At 38.8% G+C, this 25,302-nt stretch overlaps 1 protein-coding gene across 1 annotated transcript; it reads right to left on the bottom strand.

Annotated features, from left to right (window-relative positions):
- Positions 1–4,360: 4,360 nt before the first annotated feature.
- Positions 4,361–25,302, bottom strand: hck (HCK proto-oncogene, Src family tyrosine kinase). The gene is made up of 13 exons (XM_004573430.3): positions 25,112–25,302; positions 15,122–15,261; positions 13,021–13,054; positions 12,399–12,492; positions 12,145–12,240; positions 11,770–11,873; positions 11,128–11,277; positions 10,601–10,753; positions 10,304–10,486; positions 9,918–9,994; positions 7,907–8,060; positions 7,482–7,613; positions 4,361–6,610 (listed from the first exon to the last, which is right to left on the bottom strand). Exons 2-13 carry the CDS (start codon positions 15,251–15,253, stop codon positions 6,408–6,410), a joined length of 1,512 nt encoding a protein of 503 aa, XP_004573487.1. The 5' UTR covers positions 15,254–15,261; positions 25,112–25,302; the 3' UTR covers positions 4,361–6,407.

The following is a 25,302-nucleotide window of genomic DNA, read 5'->3' as shown; positions in this document are numbered from 1 at the left end:
CCCATTCCCCATGGGATGGACGTAGAGACCTAAAATTCATTCCAGATACACAATATAACCATCCCCCCCAAACAGTGGTCACAAATCAGTCCAAATGTGTGGTAGTGGGCACATCTGCTATATTGAGATAATCCATCCCACCTCACAGGTGTGCCACATCAGGATGCTGATCTGACATCATGAGTAGTGCACAGGTGTACCTCAGACTGCCCACAACAAAAGGCCACCCTGGAATGTGCAGTTTTGTCTCACAGCAAAATGCCACAGATGCCACAAGCAATGAGGGAGCGTGCAATTGGCATGCTGACAGCAGGAATGTCAACCAGATCTGTCGCCCGTGCATTGAATGTTCATTTCTCAACCATAAGCCGTCTCCACAGGCGTTTCAGAGAATATGGCAGCACATCCAACCGGCCTCACAACCGCAGACCTCGTGTAACCACACCAGCCCAGGACCTCCACATCCAGCAGGTTCACCTCCAAGATCGTCTGAGACCAGCCACCCAGACAGCTGCTGGAACAATTGGTTTGCACAACCAAACAATTTCTGCACAAACTGTCAGAAACCGTCTCAGGGACGCTCAACTGCATGCCCGTCGTCCTCATCAGGGTCTTGACCTGACTCCAGCTCGTCGCCGTAACAGACTTGTGTGGGCAAATGCTCACATTCGATGGTGTCTGGCACGTTGGAGAGGTGTGCGCTTCACGGATGAATCATGGTTCACATTGTTCAGGGCAGATGGCAGCTGAGAATGTCCCAGTTCTTGCATGGCCAGCATACTCACCGGACATGTCACCCATTGAGCATGTTCGGGATGTGCTTGACCGGCGTATACGACAGCGTGCACCAGTTCCCATGAATATCCAACAACCTCGCACAGCCATTGAAGTGGAGTGGACCAACATTCCACAGGCCACAATTGACAATTTGATAGACTCCATGCGACGATGTGTTGCACTGCATGAGGCAAATGGTGGTCACACCAGATACTGACCGGTTCTGGGTCCCCAGACCCCCAATAGCGCAGAAAACTGCACATTCCAGGGTGGCCTTTTGTTGTGGGCAGTCTGAGGTACACCTGTGCACTACTCATGATGTCAGATCAGCATCCTGATGTGGCACACCTGTAAGGTGGGATGGATTATCTCAATATAGCAGATGTGCCCACTACCACACATTTGGACTGATTTGTGACCACTGTTTGGGAGGGATGGTTATATTGTGTATCTGGAATGAATTTCAGGTCTCTACGTCCATCCCATGGGGAATGGGAGCAGTAACAAAGGTGTTGCGTTTATATTTTTGTTGAGTGTATATATATTACAGGGAGTGCAGAATTATTAGGCAAGTTGTATTTCTGAGGAATAATTTTATTATTGAACAACAACCATGTTCTCAATGAACCCAAAAAACTCATTAATATCAAAGCTGAATGTTTTTGGAAGTAGTTTTCAGTTTGTTTTTAGTTTTAGCTATTTTAGGGGTATCTGTGTGTGCAGGTGACTATTACTGTGCATAATTATTAGGCAACTTAACAGCAGTGCAGCAGCAACCACAGCCTCCCAGACACTGCTCAGAGAGGTGTACTGTTTTCCCTCCTTGTAAATCTCACATTTGATGATGGACCATAGGTTCTCAATGGGGTTCAGATCAGGTGAACAAGGAGGCCATGTCATTAGTTTTTCTTCTTTTATACCCTTTCTTGCCAGCCACGCTGTGGAGTACTTGGACGCGTGTGATGGAGCATTGTCCTGCATGAAAACCATGTTTTTCTTGAAGGATGCAGACTTCTTCCTGTACCACTGCTTGAAGAAGGTGTCTTCCAGAAACTGGCAGTAGGACTGGGAGTTGAGCTTAACTCCATCCTCAACCCAAAAAGGCCCCACAAGCTCATCTTTGATGATACCAGCCCAAACCAGTACTCCACCTCCACCTTGCTGGCGTCTGAGTCGGACTGGAGCTCTCTGCCCTTTACCAGTCCAGCCATGGGCCCATCCATCTGGCCCATCAAGACTCACTCTCATTTCATCAGTCCATAAAACCTTAGAAAAATCAGTCTTGAGATATTTCTTGGCCCAGTCTTGACGTTTCAGCTTGTGTGTCTTGTTCAGTGGTGGTCGTCTTTCAGCCTTTCTTACCTTGGCCATGTCTCTGAGTATTGCACACCTTGTGCTTTTGGGCACTCCAGTGATGTTGCAGCTCTGAAATATGGCCAAACTGGTGGCAAGTGGCATCTTGGCAGCTGCACGCTTGACTTTTCTCAGTTCATGGGCAGTTATTTTGCGCCTTGGTTTTTCCACACGCTTCTTGCGACCCTGTTGACTATTTTGAATGAAACGCTTGATTGTTCGATGATCATGCTTCAGAAGCTTTGCAGTTTTGAGACTGCTGCATCCCTCTGCAAGATATCTCACTATTTTTGACTTTTCTGAGCCTGTCAAGTCCTTCTTTTGACCCATTTTGCCAAAGGAAAGGACGTTGCCTAATAATTCTGCACACCTGATATAGGGTGTTGATGTCATTAGACCACACCCCTTCTCATTACAGGGATGCACATCACCTAATATGCTTAATTGGTAGTAGGCTTTCGAGCCTATACAGCTTGGAGTAAGACAACATGCATGAAGAGGATGATGTGGACAAAATACTCATTTGCCTAATAATTCTGCACTCCCTGTATTTCTATCTTTTATTAGATGTACATGTGGTTTGGTTATTTGCCTTTTGGTTGAAAGTACACTGAGAGAGGACTTTTTTTATTAGTGATCTTAATAGTAGGTTTTTTCATATTAATGTAATTTTTGCGTCTAATTGAATACAATCTATTTGTGTATGATTGTCAGTCCAAAGAGGGAGAGAGGAAAGAGGGGAACGTGAGGAGAAAGTACAAGGTCAGGAAGAACCAGGTAAGAAAACAGACAGGGAACAGTGACAGGCACAACAGAAACTGTTAAGCTGACAAAGAAAAAAACACAAATTTTACTCTCACAATCTGGAAGTTGTGTTCTCCCTATATTAAAGCTGCTATACAGAATCTGCAAAACAAACTGGGTTGAATTTTTTTTTGACCCTCTTTAACAACATTCCAACATAACATTATCATTGATTGGGGAGATTAAAATTAATGATATATTTTTATGTGGTTCAGCCACAACTCTACTAAAACCTCAGCCAATAATAGATAGGCCAACTTTTAGACCGTCAAAATCTTATGATTTAATAAAGAAATTTGCAGACTTGCACAGAGATGGTAAAATTATGATGACTGATTCGGAGATGAAGACAACAGATGACGAGGACGGGGAGGAACAGGGGTTTAAATGCACCAAGGAGACAGTCAGAGAGAACTCGGGACAACTGGAGACAATTAAGGATGCAGGGACTGACAGAGACAGGGAAGAAGTCTCATTGTGACAAGTAGTTTATGTTGCCTGGCTGGGCAGCTCTCTGGGTGCTCAGCACCCCCAAAGCTCTGATCCTAGAATTGCCTCTGTTAAAAGCTAACATTATACCAGCTAATGTTTTCCTCTGATTAAAGGCTGGTTACATTTTCACATTTTTTAAGAGTTTATTTTCTAAGAGCCAAACAATGTTAGATCCACTTCAAGGAAAGTTTAACTAATGCCAGCTAAGAGCAGCTAACAGCATCAAAAACAGCAACACTTACCAAGTGAAAAGTTCAGGGTATCCTCAACAACTCATCTCATTATCAATGTGATCAGACAGAAGTGAGCTTCACTGACTCCTTGTATTGGACTCCTTTCACAAAGTTTTGCAGCCTCCTTCATAGTAGTAGATGTGAAAACATATTGACAGCTGAGGTGAGCTGCGAACTGATAGCCTAAACTTACTGCCATAAATTACAGCCAAAGTTGGTTGTCCTACAGTGGCCAAGTAACTAGGATTATGCAATTGAATTAGGAGGGGTATAAAACATAATTCAGTTGATTGCAGTTGACTGATATCTAACGATGAGATTTTACACACTGTACCTTTCAGTTTTTGGGACAAGCAGCAAAAGAGAACAACAATCAAAATGCTGATAATGCTAATTATATTGCATGTGTAGCTCATTCTAAATTCCTTGTTAAACAACATATCATTTTGTTACCATCTCTGTCCAGTCAACGAAAAATTCACTTAAATAAACAATTATTTAATTTATTATTTATAACACAATGATGATGAAATCTGGTTGGAGACCCTTCTATGAACTTTTGTCTTAGGCCCCAGCAGACTCTCTCTAGACACATTTAATTAGGCATATGTCTGGGTTTATGGTGAGGTATCTTACAGGTAGTGGAATCATTGCTAGAGTCACATTTAAAATATGTTGCTTGCTGTTACACCAATACACACTTATAGTTTTTAAAGTAGTTTATTCCATTTCATGACAGTTGCATTGACAGAATCAAGCATCTCACAAATATCACAAGGGCTTTATATTGAAGAATTAAGAAAAACACTAAAGTATACTCAACTTTGTGAATATAACTATATACAGTGCTAGCAATGATTTAGTCATCATTGTAAATGAATCATACCTGTTTATATAAGAAAAAAAAGCTCTCATATGTTTTGCTCACAGTCCCCACTCTATGAATGGCATTAAATTTGTCACAGCATGAAATCGTTAAATCTTACTCCCCCCCCCAAAAAAGCTCTTCTGACATCTGGGGCCCCTGAAATGCATTAGAACCACTCAAGTAGTAAACTTAGCATTGCTTTTAGTATATGATTTACTATTGCTGATCAACTACAAAAGAAATGCTTGTTGTATTGTGCAAGAAATCTACTATTTTCAAGATGAGACACATAATGTAAATAAAATAGAGCAGTCATCGTTCCTTCACAAAAACGAAAATAAAAGGCATTTGCTGTTAGGAAGACACTTCCATTGAAGATACAATGGCGTTCAGATCATAAAATTAGCAAAAAAGTCCAATGTGAAATGTACCTATGCACTGCTTTCTCAATAATTTAAGTAATAAAAGAGAAACATGCAGGAATCAACAAGCATCATTAGCTAAAGAGCCTGAATGTTTGCATCTCTTCATATATATCAATGTCTATACAGAATATATCGTACACATTAAGTCTGCAAGAAAGATCCACTGCAAAAGGCACTATAAAGAAGTAATGCTAAATCCACAGCATAATGAAAAGTATAAATAGTGCTTTTAAGCAGAATCAGCAAGACAATACCCGCTTTCCTGTGAAACACCACAGTTTTATGGGAGGAGGGGGCAGTGGTGGGATTGCTTGTTTTATTATAGTTTTATTAGAGCTGAACACATTTTCCTGTGAACATCTGTGTTGTGGTTGATGGCTGGACAATGTGCGCTAGAGCATAACAGCAATCTCCAAGTGTTTGTGAATGGGGCCATGTTTGTGCTACCATAATATTTTGTGAGTGAGAGAGTCTGGTTTAATGTGAGCTTAAAAAAACCCTTCAAAGGCATTCGATGTTAGGGACTGTACACAACTTACAGTGCTGATAAGAACAAAAACACGCAGGGCTATTTATAGTTTGTTTTTGTTTAATAAAATAGTTTTCTGCCTCTTGCAAATTCACTCTTTTGTCCTTGCTCTTCTGAACTCTGCAGGCGCTCTTCACGTGCAGTGCATATACATATTACCCAGGAATCTTTTTTTCAAGGAACTAAAAGGTTACGTCATGCATTGGTGCACTCTAGATCTCCTTTTGGTTAGGCAAACTAGTCTGCTTGCACATGGAAACATTTTGAAGAGCTATGCCACAAACTTCTCCAGTCCTGACAAGTTGGTGTTATTTTAGAAAACAGAAAGGTTGAAAAACAGAAAGCTCCACCTCTAAAGTTCCTGGAATCTAGAGTTCCTGGACTTTGAGGGGGGAGGTTTGTCTGGTTTGTGCAATTCCTCCAGAGTTTCTGGAAATACGCTTTTCAGGAGACTCTTTCTGGTCCTTCTAACCCATGCCTCGCCTGCAAAGTGAAGTAATACAACTCACCCCTCCCAAAATGTCAGACAATGTGTCCTGTGCGTAACATTCAACTTCCTTACAGTAATCCATGATATGTCCAGTCTGTAATAAAATGACTACAAAAAAATGATTACAGGTACAAATGATGGATGTGTTTGTGCATCACTTATTATATCGGGGGCTGCAGATATAACAAACCTGTGGGACTATTAACAAAATTAAGAATCTTACATTGTGACTGCTTCCTTAAAGAAAACTTTCATGCATCTATAATTGCTGTACAGTCCCTTATTACTAAGAATTATATGTTTATAAATTAGAAAAAGATTGAGACGCAGATAGACAGAACTGTAGAGATTGTATATATGTGTGTGTGACCTGAGCTGCATTGCTTCCTGTAGAAGTTACAGTAGGTGTGAATGGATGTGCTCTGAAACATTAGCCTCATGGCTGCTGCTGATACTGGCTCTCTGTGGCTGTGTAGAAATCCTCCAGGACGCTCTGCAGGTAATCAAAGGTGGGGCGGTCCTCAGGCTTGTTCTTCCAGCACTCCATCATGATGTCATATAGTTCCTTGGGACAGCTATCCATACGTTGCATTCGATAGCCCTTCTCCAAGTGGCGGATCACTTCTGGATTGGTCATACCTGAAAATAATGGAACAAATAAAAGTAAAAAGAAGAGGACTAATGTAGGAGTAAGACAATCTAGAGTGCTTTGGTGAAGGTGATAGTTCATTTGATTAGTTGGTCGATGAACAACTTTGATTCAGACTAAAAACTACAGGATGGACTCAAGAAAAATACTTATGGAAAATCTCTGTCTTTGTTAATGGATAGGTTTATCTATCGCCTATGGATAGCTTCTCCCTTCATGATAATAACATTCCAAACTAAGGCAGCTATGTTATAATTTTCCACTCAAGGTGACGTGGCTGCAGCGAATGAACTGTTATTTAATCTTAGTTGTACTAAGAGGAACTTAAAGAAGTCACTTGCTAACCTAAACTAGCATCCTACTTGTTATTACAGTATAGTAAGAATGCAATCTGCCAGTGAAGCTACCAAGCAAGTGCTAGCAATATCTGATAGATACCATTAGAGCACTTCCTCGTTCACAGACTGTACATACAGTAAGACAGGATTTGTTATTCAAAGCATGCCTCTGAAATTGCTGCTCCACCTGACTGTTGTCTACCTCAACTTTGTGTTTATCAGAGCAAGAACACTACTATTGTTCATCTTCTTTAATACAATGTGTCTGGGTTTTTTTTTTAACATTCTTTAGATTCTTTAGTGTCCTCCTTAAGTATAAAGTCATGTGTTGAATATCTCTAGTAACATTCTAACTTTTTATACAGCCATGTTTATATATTCAAAAAATCCCATGCTAGCTTGTTAGATTTATTGTCTTAGTAGGCCACTTTTAACCAAGTAAGCTTCTCCTGTTTACCAACTATTTGTGCAAATGTCCTGCTTTTCATGGGATTTGTGTCAAACTCTTGTGTTTTCCACTTACCAGGGTATGGTGTACGCCCATAGCTGATAATCTCAGTCAGCAAGATGCCAAAGGACCAGACATCAGATTTGATTGTGAAAGAACCGTAGTTTATGGCCTCAGGGGCTGTCCATTTAATGGGGAACTTAGCACCTGGTTGGAAATAATTGAAAACCCAGTTAGAATAGGAACTAATGTTGACAGTGAGACATCACTTGTCACCTAATGATACGGATCTCCTGGTGACATGTTTACAATGTGCAAACCATGAGGTAAGTCGCTCTTATCGTCATTCTCTGCTTGTTTTGTCATTTGGGTCGTAATCTGATATTTCACTGACACAAAGTCATTTCCCTTTGATTGATGAAACTGTGACTGCTGCTATTCCATCTGTTCTGGGACGATACTTGCCCGGATCTTTTGTAATAGGAAACATTGCGCTGTACCTTCCCTGGCTGTGTACTCGTTGTCTTCAATGATACGAGCCAGGCCAAAGTCGGCAATCTTGCACACCAAAGCCTTATTGACCAGGATGTTGGCAGCTCTCAAGTCTCTGTGGATGTAGTTCCTCTGCTCAATGTAGGCCATCCCCTCGGCAATCTAGAAACAAAAATGACAGAGGACAAAAAGTTGTTGCCAAAAATTAATATCACTGGCAAGGAAACACTGTTCCCTTTTTTCTTTCAGTTCATTTTACTGCTGGTAATAATAGCAACAGATATTTTGCTATAATATGCATGAGGATTCACATGGGTACTCTTTCCCTTTAGCACCTTTGTGTTACTGCTTGATAAGATCAGCCTCTCTTGCTATCTGATCAATAAACTTGAAAAAATCAGTCATGGTATGATTTAATCAAAGTAGGTGACCTTTTTCCCTTCCCCTTCTCTCTCTGTTCTTTGTATTTAATAGGAACCACCTCAACAGCAACAGCAACAAATATGCATGCACCCCCACGGATTAACTGCAAAAACCTGGATGTCTCACTCTCTTTGAAGGTGGTATAGTTGTTAGATGGGCTATTTCAGAAACTGCTGATCTCCTGGGGGTTTCCCACGTTACCCTCTCTAGTGCAGAAGAGAAAATATCAGTTCCCTGAGCAAAAATCGCTTGCCTATGTCAAGTTAGAAGTCAGAGAAGGATGGCCAGACTGCTCTGAACTGATATGAAGTTTAACAACTTTAACCACTGTTTACAAAATGGTAAGCAGAAGAACATCTCTGAACACACAGATATTGAACCAGATGGGCTACTGTAGCAAAAACCACTTCATACTATATGCCACAGCTGTCAGCTAAAAACAGGAAACAGGCTGCAGGTCATGCAGGAGTTTTTTAGTACTAACTAAGCACTGTTTAACCACCACTGCTTATCTAATTAAAATGTTGTTGCTAAGCATGGTAAATGGCCTGTATTTGTATAACGCTTTACTAGTCCCTAAGGACCCCAAAGCGCTTTACACATCCAGTCATCCACCCATTCACACACACATTCATACACTCATGACCATGCCTTTATGACTATAGTGTGTGTATCTTCTCATATCTGCTTGCAGATAATCTCAAACTGCTTTTTACAATATCAGTTCACTCTAGGCTACTCAAAAGGCCTCAAAGTGATCAGAACTTAATCAAATAGAGCACTTCTGGCATGTGGTGAAACTGGAGATTTTGATCATAGATCCACTGCTTAACTGGATGAAGCTGTCATGTCAATATAGATCTAAATCTGTGAGGAATGTGTCCAGTACCTTGTTGAATCTATGCCACAAATAATTAAGGCAGCATTCGGAGCTGCCTTAATTACTCAATCAAGTACTAGCAAGGCGTAACTAAAGAAGCTGCTGGTGAGTGTGTTTGTTTTGTGTTTACTGCGAAAGACTGTTAGCACAAACTGGTGATATGTAGGTAAAACTAAATAGGATTTAAGTGGAATGGTAATTACAGTAAACTAGCCAGTTAGGGTAAAATAAGCACATATTCTCAAGGCACACTAGCTTCAAAGAAATGGTAGCTGCTTGAAAATTTGAATTTAGCCTGTTGATGTGTAACAGAAAATGTCTGTTTTTGAAGATTTACATTCATTCTTAAAATATTCAGCACAATAGCACAATGTAACCTGTAGTTCTTCTTTCATTGTTCCTCTTTGTAGTTAATATTTCCTTTTTTTCATTGACTAAACATGGTTGGAACATTTTGTTCGGTGTTACTGATAGGCCAGCACCATTACATTATCCTTCAGGGAGTTTTAATCATTTTACTTTGCTCAGTTTTACAGTTAGAATTTCTCACAGAGAACATCAACACAAGAGCTGAACTTTGAAAATGATTTTAATATTGGGACGTGTGCTTTGCACTGCATACAAACACAAGTTTCATTTACAGCCAGAAAACCAGGGAAACAGGTGGGACAAGCTTGCAAAAGCACCAGTACTGAATGTGACCAATATATTCTCACCTGAGCAGAGAAGTCAATGAGCTTTGGAAGCTGGACTCGGTTGCCCTCATCACTCTTTAAGAAGTCCAATAAACTACCTGTAGGCACACAAATGCAAAAGTATTAACAAACAGATGGCATTAGTTATTAAACTGATAATTATTATTATCACCCATTTTAACTATAGCCACTGCTTGTATTAGCTATGATCAGTTCATCTTTTTCAAATGTTCTTTTACCTCACAGCAAAGAGCATCTCCCTTCATTTTTAGTGTAACGTAGTGTAAACATTTTGAACGTAAATGTCATGGGAAAACACTTTTCAAAGATGTTGCAGCAATCGCTGACATCAATAGCCCATGTGGACATGTACAAATACACACTCAGGCACACACACACACACACACCTTTCTCCATGAACTCAGTGATAATATAGATTGGCTCCTCTTTGCTGACGACAGCATGAAGTCGAACCAGTTTGTCATGTTGTAGAGTCTTCATGAGGTTGGCCTCCATCATGAATGCTTCCACTGACATGCTGCCAGGCTTCATGGTCTTCACTGCTACCTTTGTGTGTTTGTTGTATGTGGCTTAAAACAAACAAACAAACAAACAAACAAACAAAAAATTACGTTTAGGAAATGGATTTCTATCTAACATCACAATAAACAAATGGATTCTACAATGATGAAGATCTATCTCACCCATCCACACTTCTCCAAACTGGCCAGCACCGAGCCTCTTATCCAGTTTGAGTGAAGATCTTGGGATTTCCCATGCATCCTTCTCCCACGGCTTTTCAGGTTTTGGACTCAGGCATGGGTTAGTCAGGGACTGGCAGAGACCATCTCCTTGCTCTGTATGTAGCAGAATGAATATTTAGCAATTTGATTTTGTACCTCTGTGGTAGAAAAGTATAAAATAAGAAATAATGCTATTGAGAAATCATGATAGTAGTACTCGTCACAGAGCAATGCAATGTTCCACAAAGGCTGCCATATTAAAGTTGGCCAGCAGAGTGTGCTCTGCACTACTATAAGAATAATGTTCAGTGGAATGCAAACTAAGCTGGAGCTGCTTGGCCGCCCCCAAGAAGTCCCAACGTCAGCAATTCAATGCAAACAGAAGATAACCTAACTGTGCTATTAAAACACTGTGAGCACAGCTGTGAAAAGTTTGAATGAGTCAGCACTGGACTAGAGCGTGAGATTGGTTGATAGCTAGAACTCACTCTTGTAATGGCTGACCAGTTCCTGCAGGGTGCTGAAAGTGATGCGGGGAGAGATATAAAATCCTCCATTATCCAGTGTACGAATCTTATAATGCTTCACTGTGTCACCGGACTGAGGATCACTGTCCCTGACAGACAGAGAGTAGCTGCCTGTGGAAAAGGAGAAACAGCATCTTATCCACAGGGACTGTTCAAAGCAAATTAAAGCAACACACAAGAGGTCTAGCTTGAACTGGAGTGTCTTTTCTCTTGTTTTTGCTTCATTTAGGGAAACAGAAAAAGCTGTGAGCATCACATGGACATTCCATCACAATTTTAATTTCATTCACGCTAGTGTTAACAGGAAGTCATATGTCTAGTTTTCAGACACTTTGGAAACATAGCATTCATTTTCAAATGAAATATAAGTCTGCTAAAGTATCCTTTTATCACTTCTATAGTTATGACTCTAAATGCTAATATTAAAACTAACTAAAACTAACTATTAACATTAACAAGTAATTAGCCCATGTATATACTGTCCTTTGTTACAAAGAAATATTAATATTATTATTTTAATGTACGATTTGGTCCATGTTTCAACTTTCTTCTCTTAGCCAACAAAAGAACAAAGAGTGTCTTTCTCAAATATACATCACTTACCTTTGGTAGTCTCACTGTCTCGGATCATGAAGGATCCAATTTTGTTCCCAGGGGCCAGCAACTGCCTCTCAGCATCTTTCCTGCTTACGCCCTTAAAGAACCACCTTAACAGTAGGAAACAGATAAGTCAGTACTGAAACCTTGTAGCGGCTATTTTGTATATGCCCTCATTTTACCTTCATATTGTTTTCTGTGTTACCAAGTTCATTTTCAGTTTAAAAATGTGACATCTAAATATGTTTAAATATGTTTAGCTTACATAATGCTCATTTCCCTATTATCAGTAATAACACTATGTCATGTTATTCGTTTTACTAGTATGGTACACAAGTGTGTGTGCATGTGTGTTTTTGTGTTCAGAGTGAGTCTGCTTACTCCTCTGCCTCCAGAGTATCTTTGGCTACATAGTTACTGGGGATGTAGCCTTCCTGACTTGTACTGATTAACATAGCTCTCCACCACTCGCCTGATCTGCAGAGAGAGTAAAAGACAGCATCTGTGAAGACTTAACAGAAACATGGCAAGTCAGAAGTGTCACAAGTCCCCAAACTAAATTTGGAACACGGAACAACCTGATAACTCTTCAAACCGCAAATAATATAAACCATCTTTTTTGTGGTTGAACTTACTCCTCTAAGATTTTCAGCTTATCTCCCTTCTTGAAGCCAAGGTCTCCCTCATGAATGGCCTCATAGTCGTACAGTGCCATGGCAATACTCTCCCCTAAAGCAGAAAAAAGAAAGCAGAGGAAGGCCTCATGCACTGTTGCTGTCATGTGCAGACTAAAACTTTTTTTCATTTCATTTTTTCATTGTCACCTTAAATTATGTGCATGAGGTTTTTGGCCAGTACTCCTAATATGTGAGAGCGACTGATTGTTCTGTTTGTTTCAGCACTAGGTTCACCGTTTTCTGGCTACAAGACTGACTTCTTTGTATGCTTGATAATAATAGCAATAGGGTTAGTTTTGAAGGCCTGCGTGGTGAGGCAGTGTGAGGGGTTATCGCTCTGCACACACACGCTGAGTCTTCTTCCTCTTTCTGGCATAAAAGACATAGCTTTCTGCATCTAACCAACACTGACCTACATCTTGGTTTTTTAAATGTGACATATCTATTCTCATATATCTGTGACATGTATTTGTGATGGCAAGGAAAACACCTGTAACTGGCTAAACGTGCTACTGTAATAAAAGATGTGGAATGAAGTCCCGACATGTTAGTGTTGCTGTACGTATAGAGTGAGACTCACCATCTGCAATGTTTGCATTGGAAGGCATTTTGGCCTGTGGAAAGACAGATAGAAAAAAAAGTAAGTTCTTTCAAATAATCATTTCAAAATCTACAAGAAAATTGTTTAAAGCTGTAGTAATTATTACAAATCCTGCACAAAACACTAGTGCAGGATTGGACAACAAGTCCAATTTTTAGTTAAAAATTGGACTTGTTGTCCACCCACTTCCTGGTGGTATTATGATGTCACATCATGGTAGTTATTCTCTTCAAATTCAATAACAATAAACTACTGTACAATTTGAATGAAATCAAAGTTATCTGAAATCCATAAAATTGGGTTATGAATTGAATGTGTGTGATGACATAGCTTAAGTGCTGTCACATGCCTCATGGCCATTAGGTTCGAGCACATTAATGTGCTTCAATAAAATAACTGGTTCTTATTCTACATGGGTTTTTTTAAACTCCATGCTGGAGGCATGTTACTGAAAACACACATTTCGAAGGAAGGAAGGACTTTATCATATCAAATCTAGAAATCTAAATGTGGTACAGAGTAAATTTTGTTTGAGGTTTCTGACATGTAAGTCGGCTCTTCGTGTCACACAGTTTTTGACACAAAGTGTTTATTTTTTTTACAATGATAAAAATAAACAGAGTTATGTAGAAACCAGGCGTGTAGATGTAACATCTGTATATTTAGACATCTGTAAAAGAATACTATGTGCAAGTCGAGAGCTGTCTTATCCCTTTTCATTCTACATCTCCTAGCTGACTGCTGTGCTCTGCTTCTTCTTCTGTTACTTCCTCTTTCTTGACTAAGGGTGAAAGAGATGTTATAGTCAGTACACAGGAAACAGTAGCCGGAAGAACCGCACTTACCGACCGCAGCACTGCTGCTTACCCGTGCCACAGATCAAAGTCTGGCCGGTATGCAAACTCACAACAAGTCACAGGCTAGTTAAGAGTGTGTGTTGTCACGCATATATCCTTTTTGAGTAGCACAAGAGAAGTGACTCCTATCACTTCTGAATCAGTGAAATGTGTTCTTACTCTTCTGTATCATTAAAGTAAAGTAGTACTTGTAATATGTTATGAATAATAATTATTTGTCTTTTAAAGCCAAAAATCTGTCTGCCCCTTTTATTTGGACCAAAACAAAAAATGGAAAGTACTTTCTGTTTATTTACTACAAATATATTTCAGTTTGATTCTACTTCCGAGCTACTGCACTTATTTGCCAGCTGTTGTTTATTTTAAGACGTCAAACATTAAAGAAAAAGAGGTACATTTATCAAGCGCTTCTCTAAAAAAAATTACATTATGTGGAAAACGGAATGTACATATGAAAAATAATGGTATGTTATCATTTTCCATTTGTGGCCAACCATTAAGTTAAAAGCCACTGGGTTAAAGTGTCCAGTAGCATTAAGTAGCTACAACAGTCACTCGCTAGGGGAAGTTGCGTATTCCTTAACTGGTTGGTGAGTGTCTGCTGCCTCTCACTGGTCACAAAGAGGGTGCTACAGCGTGCATGCAGACAACCTGCTATTGTTACCTTTGGGTGACTAAGGCGATCGCCTGGTGACCAAAGCAGGATTTTTTTTTGGTGCAGCACACCAATCAATCACTTGTCAGCTTTTTTTTATGGTGGTTACAATAGGGTTACTGAGCTGTATTGATGCTTTCATAATGACTGCCTTCAACCACTTGCATATTGGTTGGAAAAGGCCCTTTGAAAAAGGCCTGTGTGACTGGGGTCTAACCTAAGACTAAGGTAAATAATGATCAAAAATTGGTGGTATGAGTGAATGTGAACATAAATGGCTGTCTGTCTCTGTCTCTGTGATGGACTGGCCACCTGTCAGAGGTGTACCCTGTGCCTTGTCCTATGAGAGCTGGGATAGACTCCAGCCCAAGTTCAGTCAACAATTATGGTAAAATTATATTGCTAATACTGTTGCGAGTTAGACCAGTAAATACTTTTACAGTACATTTAACATTATTTAAGTGTGTCATCTAGTAGAACCTAACATATAGCCAGTGGAGGCAATAGAGGCTAATTGCAGGCTAACAATATGAAACACTTTATGCTGTGACATAAATTGACTACTTACAGCTTTATTCCCAGAGTTTCCTGTGGTTGGGTCTTTGACATAGTGGGCAGTCTGTGCTCGGTTCTGCAGATCATCATTACCCGTTCCTTTGCTGTGAGGCTCCTGCTCCTTTTTTGAGCCCACACAACCCATGGTGCCTTCTGCAAGATAACAACAAGAGGAGAAACAGCAAGATGTGAAAGTGTGGACATCAGCAGCATTTTTCAGGGTATTTGCCCCCTAAACTTAATAACTAGTTGTGCAACCTTTGGCAGAAAAACAGCAATCAAGCATTTGTGATAACTGTGGAGGACTTTTGGCCAGTTCTTCTTTGCAGAATTGTTTTAATTTAACCACACTGGAGGGTTTTTGAGCATGAATGGCCAGTTTAGGGACAGTTACTTTTACACAGCATTGTATTGGTTTTATTCAGAGGAGAGTGGAGTGTGCAAAATAAATTAATATAGTTTAAGAATTGTGGAATTTTAGTATCAAAAACGGCAACAAACAATATGATTCTAGCTTTTCGTACACAGAAGGAGTTAGGATGTTTAAAAAGCACAAGATTCATAATAAATGTGTAAATCAGTGGTTCCCAAACTTTTTTCGCTGGCCCCCGCTTTGTTTTACAGAAAAATGTTCGCCCCACACACACATCCATATTTTGCTCAATTGAGGTTAATTACACACCTCAAACATTTAGTAAACAATTAAGCAAATACAAGTAAACTGCAGGTAGTAATAAAATAAACTACTAACTCTTTTACGCTACGTCCACACCTACACGGGTATTTTTGAAAACGCAGCTGTTTCGTCCACACGTAAACGGCGTTTCGAATCACTGAAAAATGAAAACTCATTTTTTGCGTTTACGTGTGGACGAGGAATACAGAGTTCGTCATGCAACGTTAAAGGTATGTGCCTTTTTTCACCTCACGCTGTGCGCCACGTTATTGTTTACATGAGAGGAATTACAGAATGGCAGATAGTCAGATTAACAGTATTTTGTCTCTATCTTCAGGTTTTACACGCTTACATATAAACACACAGTTTCTGTCCCTCTATTTAGAAAGGCAGAGGCGTCACGGTTTGATTATTTTACATGTAGTTGTTTTTTTCCTGTGTAATAATGTTCAACATTGCTATCAATAAATTTTTCAAAAAAATGCCTCTCTGTGCAAAATGAGTTTAAAAACATAAACAGCTGTGGGATACTGTTTGTCCTGATTTAGACAGGGGGAACAAACTGGCAGGATCAGCCTGATGTTATTTATATCCCACTGTAACTTTACTGTATAAAGAGCAAACATCTCCAAAATGTCAGGAGTAGTTAGTCATTACAACAAGTGTTTGTGAACTAAAAATCAAGAATGTGGAATACTGTTTGTCCATGATTTGAAGAGCCCAGGTGTGCTCCCGACGAAGGAAAGACCAATTCTGCAGGGGAGACCAAAGGGAAGATATGCTTCTCCATATTTTCTAGTCTTTGGCTTAAAATAAAGTTGGTTTGGAAACATATTCAGCTATGCTTCATCTCCTGCTTTGCGTTTGTGTTGGCTCCCCGTGCTAGCAGTGTCCAAGCCTTGTTTTAAAAAAAAAAAAAAATTCCCTTTTCATGCAGCGCCCCCCCTGCAATGGCTCTGCGCCCCCCCTAGGGGGCGGGCCCCACACTTTGGGAAGGTCTGGTGTAAAGAATTAGCTAGCTTCTCTTACACATATAAGCTTAATAAATTATTTCTCAAATGACCTTTGAAAGAACTGCAGAGGATTCTTCGCTTAGTTAAAGTAAATCCAGATCCTTCCTTGTAAATATAAGCCGAATATTAATTTGATTACAATCATTAATTTTTGGTTTTTACTGCCGAATAGGGTTGTCCACACAGGAAACAACTAAAATCAACCAATACCTTATCACAGCTCACAATTAAACTTCATGTATCATGTTTTTGCTATGTGGATAAAAGAAAAGAGAAGTAACTCAGGGGGGTGGCTGAGGTGAATGGATGGGCCAATGTTACTTTGAACACGGGAGGCTGGACTCCAAACCAAAACTCAGCATTAGACATTATCTCAACCCAACTGCTCTTACTGTAAATGTACTGAGAAAATTCTCTCATTTTGGGTGTGTAACGTGGGAAAACAGCATGTGAAGATATATGTGTCGCCACAGACGGTAGACTGAGAAGAGAAAGATGCCTTAAAACTCAGATGACCATGAGTAAATGTTTTTGACACACTGCAGGCTTCTGCGAACTCCACACTACTGCTGTTTATTCTGAATAATTCATATGTTCTCACACATGTTCGTGACTCACTTGATGATGTTTGCAGTTTTGGTAAGTAAGTCTTTCTGTGTCATGTGCCAACAAAATAATTTCCACACAAGTCTCTGTTATTCATCTGTAACATCTAGGGAATGCATCCTTGTATCACACTGTTTCAGCGCATTTATGTCTGTATATGTAAATGTGCATGCAGATAAATGGAACAAAGTTTTACAGGAACAAGAACAAAGAGAGAGTCTGTGATAGGAGATGGACACTGTGTTTGATAGCACATGCACAGATAGAGAGGACACAAGAGAGACAGCTGTTCATGTCTGATCTCCCGCCACCTCAGAGAGGCAGATTATCGCCCTGAGCAAAGGAAGCCTAAACAGAAAAGCCACAAAGCAGCAAAAAACATCAGCGGTTACAGAATTTTTCATGTTTTCTCCAACTGGCTGTTGATCTGTTCTGGAAGCTGCAGATTATTATGGCCAGCAATAATTACCATACTGTCAATTATGCACAGTGGCGAGCAATGGAAAATGTTTAGACACAGGAAGTGGTGTTACTGAGGTCAAAATTGGTGGCGTTAACATATTTACTTCCCCTTTTCTCTGCTCCAAACCTTGTTCCTCTTCAGATGTCTACTTGAGGCCTCTTTGACTTCTTTAATAAAACTCTCAGTACAATACCTCTAGATAATGAACAGTCATGGTGCCGCAGTTTTACTAATGCAAAATTAAAATTAGCGAAACAGTAAAAGAGAGCTTTTTACTCTGTGAAAATGCAACTGTCAGTGTCTTGCCCACGTGTGACGCACCTACAAGACACTTCAAAGACAAACCAACTCGTCCACACAGCCTGAATCAAAAGTGCCAGCAAAAGTGGAAAAAAACCTCAGTTCTCAGGCTGGGATGTTGGTGCATGAAGTCCTGACAGCGCTTCACATTGCAGCATAATTTTAATATCACTGTATCCAGTGATAATATCCTAAATATGTCTCATCGCCAGTACGTGCAGAATCTTTACAAGAGCATAATATCAGTCTGATTGTGTGGGTGCCCAGTTGTTGCTGTGCCCTTGCTACCAGTAGGTGAGAGCTGACAAGCATCACAGTGACTTTAACTTTAAAAGCTGCTTATCCTATTCAAAGTATTATGAACACAGAAACGACTTTTTCAATTACATCTCTGTAACACTAAATATGCAATAAAAAGAACAGCAAAACATTTTTCTCCAAGAGTTATCTACTGCAATTAAGCTCTAAAGTTAAAGACAAGATCTGTTTTGCAGATAATTCAAACTGATCAATTTGCTAAGAGTAGCTTATTGCAGATATAGTGAATGGTTTACAGGATTTTTTTTCACTAAAAAAAATAAAAGATTAAATGTGAAGCATAAATGCATGAATTTGGTCTAATGGCCTTTAGAATACAAAAAGTCAGATTGTGCAGAAGTGTATGGGAAAGCAGATCTCTGTAAACACTTTCACGAGGGGTGACTCATTTGGATAATTTAAAGTCTGCCTAAAAAAACAAACCCTTGATGCTTTTAATTTTTTTTTCATGAAGTAAGGTCCCATTAGAGTCAGAAAGACAGATAAAGCTGTGCATTGTTTAGAGCGGGCCTTATTTTGTGACACGTAGCTACCGCAGTGTTCCAGGGTTTCTCATTCAGATCTAGCCCTTCGCTTGTCATGTCTGGTTTCAAAACGGCAAGATGGTGACAGTTAAAATGCCCTGCTAGGGCCTCACAATGGGGCCACTTTACAGCTGTGCGCAACATTTTTAGATCTAAACAAACTTAAAGGCAGCTTTATAAACCCGATTTATCTCATAAATACTCTTTGTGGTAGCAGATGATTCAACTTGCTGTTAATCCCAGTGCTTATATTCTGCCCGTACATTACAGATACATGGATGCTACTCTTCACTGGAACACCTTGGAAAACAAATCCACTAATGACTTTACTGTAGCTTCTATTTGGAGCTTTCTGTCAATGAACAACAGCAAAACTGTGTTAATCCTAATGGACTGTGCCTCCAGGTTATGAAAGCTGGGAGTGTGAGGATTATCAGTTCTGCAATAGAAAGACCTTGGATTCTTAAGGGCCTGGATGTTGTATTTTGTTAGAAAGAAAAATAAATTTCCCAAAAAAGCTAACCCTTCTCAAATAACGAGGTTGTTGAATGTAACTGCGGTAAAAATTGCGTGCTCATCCACTCCATCATTATGGATTAGAGGGGATGACGACTCCTCACATCAGAGAATTTCTCCTTTTTTCATGTGTTTTCTGAGAATTCTGAAAATTAACATAAATATTAAACATACTGATTAGAACACACTTGTTTCTTTGAAGAGTATAAGAGAAAAAATGACAATGCAGTCATTGTCATTTTTTCTTAACATGAAGCCAACTGAGTTTAACCAGCAAAAAGAAAGTATTTCTAAAGACTACTAATTAACATATATTGCTTTGACAGTACTTAGGAAATACAAATATAACGGTAAATGATAGCACAACCAAAGTGCGTGAAGTCATTGAAAAAAACAAAACACAAAAGTCTGAACTGATGAACTTCAGATATGCTGTTAGGCCTCCCACATACATTTATAAATAGTTGCCATTTCTGGATCTGGATCCATTTTGCTAAGGGGCTGTTGACTTGGGCTGCTAACCCATCTCTACCTAATAAAAACTTAATGTTATGTTACCATCTTTAGTGCTATGCTAAGTGAAATAATAATATATTTTCTAACTAAATTAAGAGAAAGATGTTGACTAGTCCAAAATAAACTATACATAAAGAAATGATCAAACCACTTTACAACAATGTAATTTCATTGTGTCCTGACAATCTTGAAAGACCTCTAACCACAGACACGTGGTGCCACTCCCCTAAACAATATGGCAAGTATACTGAGATACTGTTCTTATAAATAGTAGAGGCCAAAGATATCTCTCTCTCTCTCTCTCTCTCTCTCTCTCTCTCTCTCTCTCTCTCTCTCTCTCTCTCTCTCTATATATATATATATATATATATATATATATATATATATATATATTTATGGGCTTCCCCAGATTTAACACTTCATGCTGAGGCAACTGATAGTCATTACACAAGTCATGTCTGCATAAGTCTTTAATCAATATTGCGCTATTAATCCACTAAATGTTAAACTATTGATTTTAGATTCTAAGAATGGTCTTCATAACAACAAGGTAGCAATACAGTCTAAGTAAAACAGAAAATAAATAAAAAATTGTGTATAAAGTAGGCTAGCAAAACAAAACCACAACCGTCTCGTCTGTTATGATTCTCACACCTACAAATGTTTACACTAAATGTGAAGCACAGACCAGAATGGAAACATAACTACATCTGTAGTAGTTGTGAATGGCTCACCAGTCACCACCTATAATTCATCTACTTCTGCAGCAGACAAGGAATGAAGCCCCTAATTAGTGATTCATCTCATCAAAGTATACAAAAATAAGTGGTAAATGAACATGGATCCTGTGTAAATGTGAACGTGTATCAGTTTCTGTTGTGTAAAAAATAAAAAAACTTGGTTAAAAAAATGCTTTTATGGCAATTTTGTTTTCCCCTTTTATTGGGGATACAAAAGACAAATTCATGGGAAAATTCTTATGCTTTGACTACGCCATCAGTTTCAGTTCTGTGCCTATGCTGTTCTCTTATTGTTTTTTCTCCTCAGCTTGTGGCCGAGACCACATCAACCTTCAAAAAAGCACTATCTGGAACAATGGCTTTGTTAAACCTGTAAAGTCACCTTGTTTCTTTAACAGTAAAATCTTAAAAAACACATGGCGTCTAATGATAGAAATCCCAAATCTATATCTAGTTATCAATCTCCACCCATGAAAAACATGATTTTAATCACAGCAACAAAAGATAAAGTGTGGAGTTTGACACAAGGTTATGTCCCAAAATACTTTTTGGGAAGTAAACTTACTTTCTTGTAAAGAGTTAGCAGGGAGTTTTACCACTCCTATGTGCTCAAGTTAAAAAGAGGCTATGGCGAGGAACCTGTAACCTTAGCATCACGACTGGAAATTGGCTTAAACAAATAGCATAACTCTGAGTCGTCATGTATATATACATAAATATACATAAATATAGGTTACATTAAGATAAAGATAAACAGCCAGTGATGACTGAATCACCGTATGTTGTACGTTACATTTCAGTTCAAAACATCACAAATTGGTGCGCTGTGGTAAAACTATCGTGACTTTATGAACTCATGTAAATGCCCCACTGTAATCACAGCCAGTATTTTTTTCATTATCTTTTCTTTTAAATAAATTAACTGTATTTTTAAAAAATGTTCTTTCTGTTTGTTTTTTGCTGCATAAAAAAAATTATATGGGCACTGATGGTTTGACAGAAGAGACTTTTCTTCATCATGTATTTAATTTAAACACCACGGCGGCCCTAATAAACAGTCATTAAAAAACTTTAAAGGCAGACTGCACATGTGCTAAAGGAGACTTGAAGACGACGCATGATAGCATGATGAATCTGACTTTATCATCTGAGATCAGCTTGGCTCATCTACTTTAAAGACACCACTGACTGTCAGCATTTTTGACCAGACCAAGTAAGGCTGCCATGGCAAAAACCCTGTACTGACTTAACCAGTGGTAGGATTTCTTTTTGTCTTTTTGCTTATGAATTCACTTTTTTTATTAGAAGGAGGAACTTATAATTTCTTCTTTCATAAATGATGCGGTAAAACTCTATAATAAGCACTTTGTTTTTCAATAGCAACGTCTATAATATGACATCACTTTTGGAAAACATGCACCGTGTCTTTCAGAAGAGAAATGCTGCCTTTCAAATTATGCATTTTTGATCTGAGATAAGAAAACATATAGGCTCCCTAGCAAGTGATTTACTTTGATAATACCAACTTCTGAAAGCATATAAGTGAGGGTTAACCTTATGATTACGAGCTCTGATTGCAACTTTAAAGAATTTGTAATGAACAATTAAACTAAGATACTTATTCAGTAATATCATATATGGATGTTGACAGTATAACACCACTGTGTCTTCTAACCGACTCAATCTCTATGGCTGGCAGTGTAAAGGCCCAGCTCAGAATTAGCAACTGATATACTATGCAAATGAGTACCACTCCTAACACTAGGCTGTGTATTCATAAATATATGTATCCATTTTATAGACCCTATTGCAGACTTGTATTTGGAGGCTATCTGCTTCCTTTACCTGTCTGAGAGGTGACAGGTAAACAGGTGAGCAGGTATCAGGCTGCTTTAATGCTCATGGCTTTAAGGAAGTATCTCATTTATTATCCTACATTTAAACTAGTCTGCTACAGCAACAAACATGAGCAAAAACTCTCTCAAGGGACAGAGGAGTGGAATTATTCATGTGTGCCTTGTTGGGCGGCCTTTCTTTTTTATGAAAAAGCTGCCAAGCTGTGTTTGTAGCTGTTTAGGACTGCCTCAGGCCATAACAACATCACCTGCCAGCCTGGCAAGGGACCAACAGAAAGAAAGAAAGAAAGAAAGAAAGAAAGAAAGAAAGAAAGAAAGAAAGAAAGAAAGAAAGAAAGAAAGAAAGAAAGAAAGAAAGAAAGTTGACATCGTGTCAGCCTGGTGGGTTACTCCTGTGCATCTGTGTATACTGCTGGCACTCAATAACACCTAATAAATTTGGCTGATAGACACATGGCAATCGAAATGTGATAAAACAAAATAAAAACATATACTTTCTATATGAACAAACAATTTTATTTATGGTTTGATTCTTATTTTATTATTATGTCACACAAGTATGACAGGTTTGGGTAACAAAGTTATAATCAGTGTAAGGTTGCACTTATTAACTTGCACGCTTGAAAATAATATCTAGTTTAGGTGGTTTAATGTTATCTGTCATTAATTTCTGAGTTCTCAGAGAAGTCCAATGTGTCTGCTCAAATTTGAACATTAAAAAAAAATTAATTTTTCATTTGCCAAATAGATAACTAGAGAGATGTTTTCTGTTTGTTTGTACAGTATTAAACAAGTTCAACAGATTTCTAAAATATTTGTGTTTTATTGCTTTTATGACCTGTCGTCCAGTAAATCTTGAAGTAAGAGAGGATTGTCTTCTAATAACTGATCTTTCATAGATCAAATGACTGTAGTCAAGTGTACAGCATTTTAAGAGGACCTTTTCTTATTGACTGTCATGCTGTACAATTCTACTGGTCGATGTTTATTTTACAGAATTCCAAAGTTTCATAAAAAGACCCCACCGCTCAGGCTTCAGACTGCTTCAAATACTTAAAAAAGCTGAACCGTGAATCACAAAGATGAGCAAGGGGAGGTACTCTCACTTAAATGATGATAATTATATAAACCGGTTAGTCATCTTATTTGAGAAACTAAAATCAGTTAGCAGAATATTGTAAACCATGTTCAATAAATGTTACACATTAAGTTCAGTTGAAAAAAACAATAAAAAATTTGCATTTTTTTCCACTTCACGGAGTCACTTCTTCATTTACAGCAGTGGCTTCTGGGGACATTTTGTACCCGATAATTCTGCACCCAGCGACTTTATAGGGTACTGACTGATTCTCAGTTTTCATCTTTATCAAACAACAAACAACGAAGACTTAACATACATTAATGTTAACACATTTAAAGCATATACACCAGCTTTCCATCATGAGGGTTTAGTCATTAGTCAGTCTCAGAATTGTGTTTCCTTCCAAACTAAACTAACAAACTAACTCATATAAATGTCATGTCAGGATAAATCGTGATTATGTGAAATGACGTGTTTGGAAAAGATGTAAAACTCAGTATGCTATATACATAACATACGTAACAGATCGATTCCACTTCGACTGTGTAATACATAAATTTGAATACAAATTAACTACAAAATTATTGTTTCATGTTTTGTAATGTAATTAAAACAACTGGGTTGCAATAACCCTTTAATTTTCCGTTTAGGACATTTTCGAAAAATGACGCTGAAGTGACTTCAGGCCTATTAATGCAAGACAAGACGAGGTATTCAGCTCTACTAAGTACTGTGATGTAATATCGGCATTTCTGCGGTGTGTCTAACACCTCCGGACTTTCTTTTAGTGCAAGTCTGTGGGGTAAGAGCAGGAAAATACAAACAATTGTCTTCCCCACACTGCAATCATATCCGTCGTCTTCCTTTAGGGGCTTTGATTCTAAACCCATTCAACGTTTAAATTGAAAGCTGGTGTATAAATAGAGAACAGAAGTGAAACTAGTCTTGTTTCTGGTTTAGTCTAGATGGACATTCTAAAAATAACTCCCATGCACCCACTCACACGCACTGTCACAAACACGGTAAAGGACTTCAGACCCTCGTTTTAAAAGATTTTCACATTTAGAAAGTGACGCGGGACACTCTGATAAAGGTGCTTTACTGCTGTACATCCCGGTAACACGGCCCACCGGCTCATCATCGCAGTTTATGCACCGTGACTTCTGCAGGCGGTGGCTGTCAAGCACCGCGAACTTCCTCTTTTTGGAAGTGAGCATCGCCTTTATAAAACTAAAAACTTGTCGATGATCAAACACCCACTTTCCAAGTCTTAAAAAATATTTTATTGTAACCTTTTTACTTCCTACCGTTATCTTTTTTGTGTGTTTTTGTTAAAATTTGTACATTATACCCTCTCACTCACAACACAAGCGAACACATAACAGGACACTTACCGCGCTTTAGTCAGTCGCTTCGACTAGTATCTCTTTGGTTATAAATGATCTTCTAAATTTGGATGAGCGGGTGTCGAATATTCCTCATTTCTTTTAAGTGAGTTCCATCCCTTCCTAACTCGTGTGGGTCATTCCGGACACGTTGACAGGGCGGCGGAGCGCAGCGCACTGGACTTGCAGGAGGAAGTTTA

Source organism: Maylandia zebra, linkage group LG20 (genome assembly GCF_041146795.1).
Source record: "Maylandia zebra isolate NMK-2024a linkage group LG20, Mzebra_GT3a, whole genome shotgun sequence".
Lineage (NCBI taxonomy): Eukaryota > Metazoa > Chordata > Actinopteri > Cichliformes > Cichlidae > Maylandia > Maylandia zebra.
This window is presented reverse-complemented; position numbering and strand designations above follow the sequence as displayed.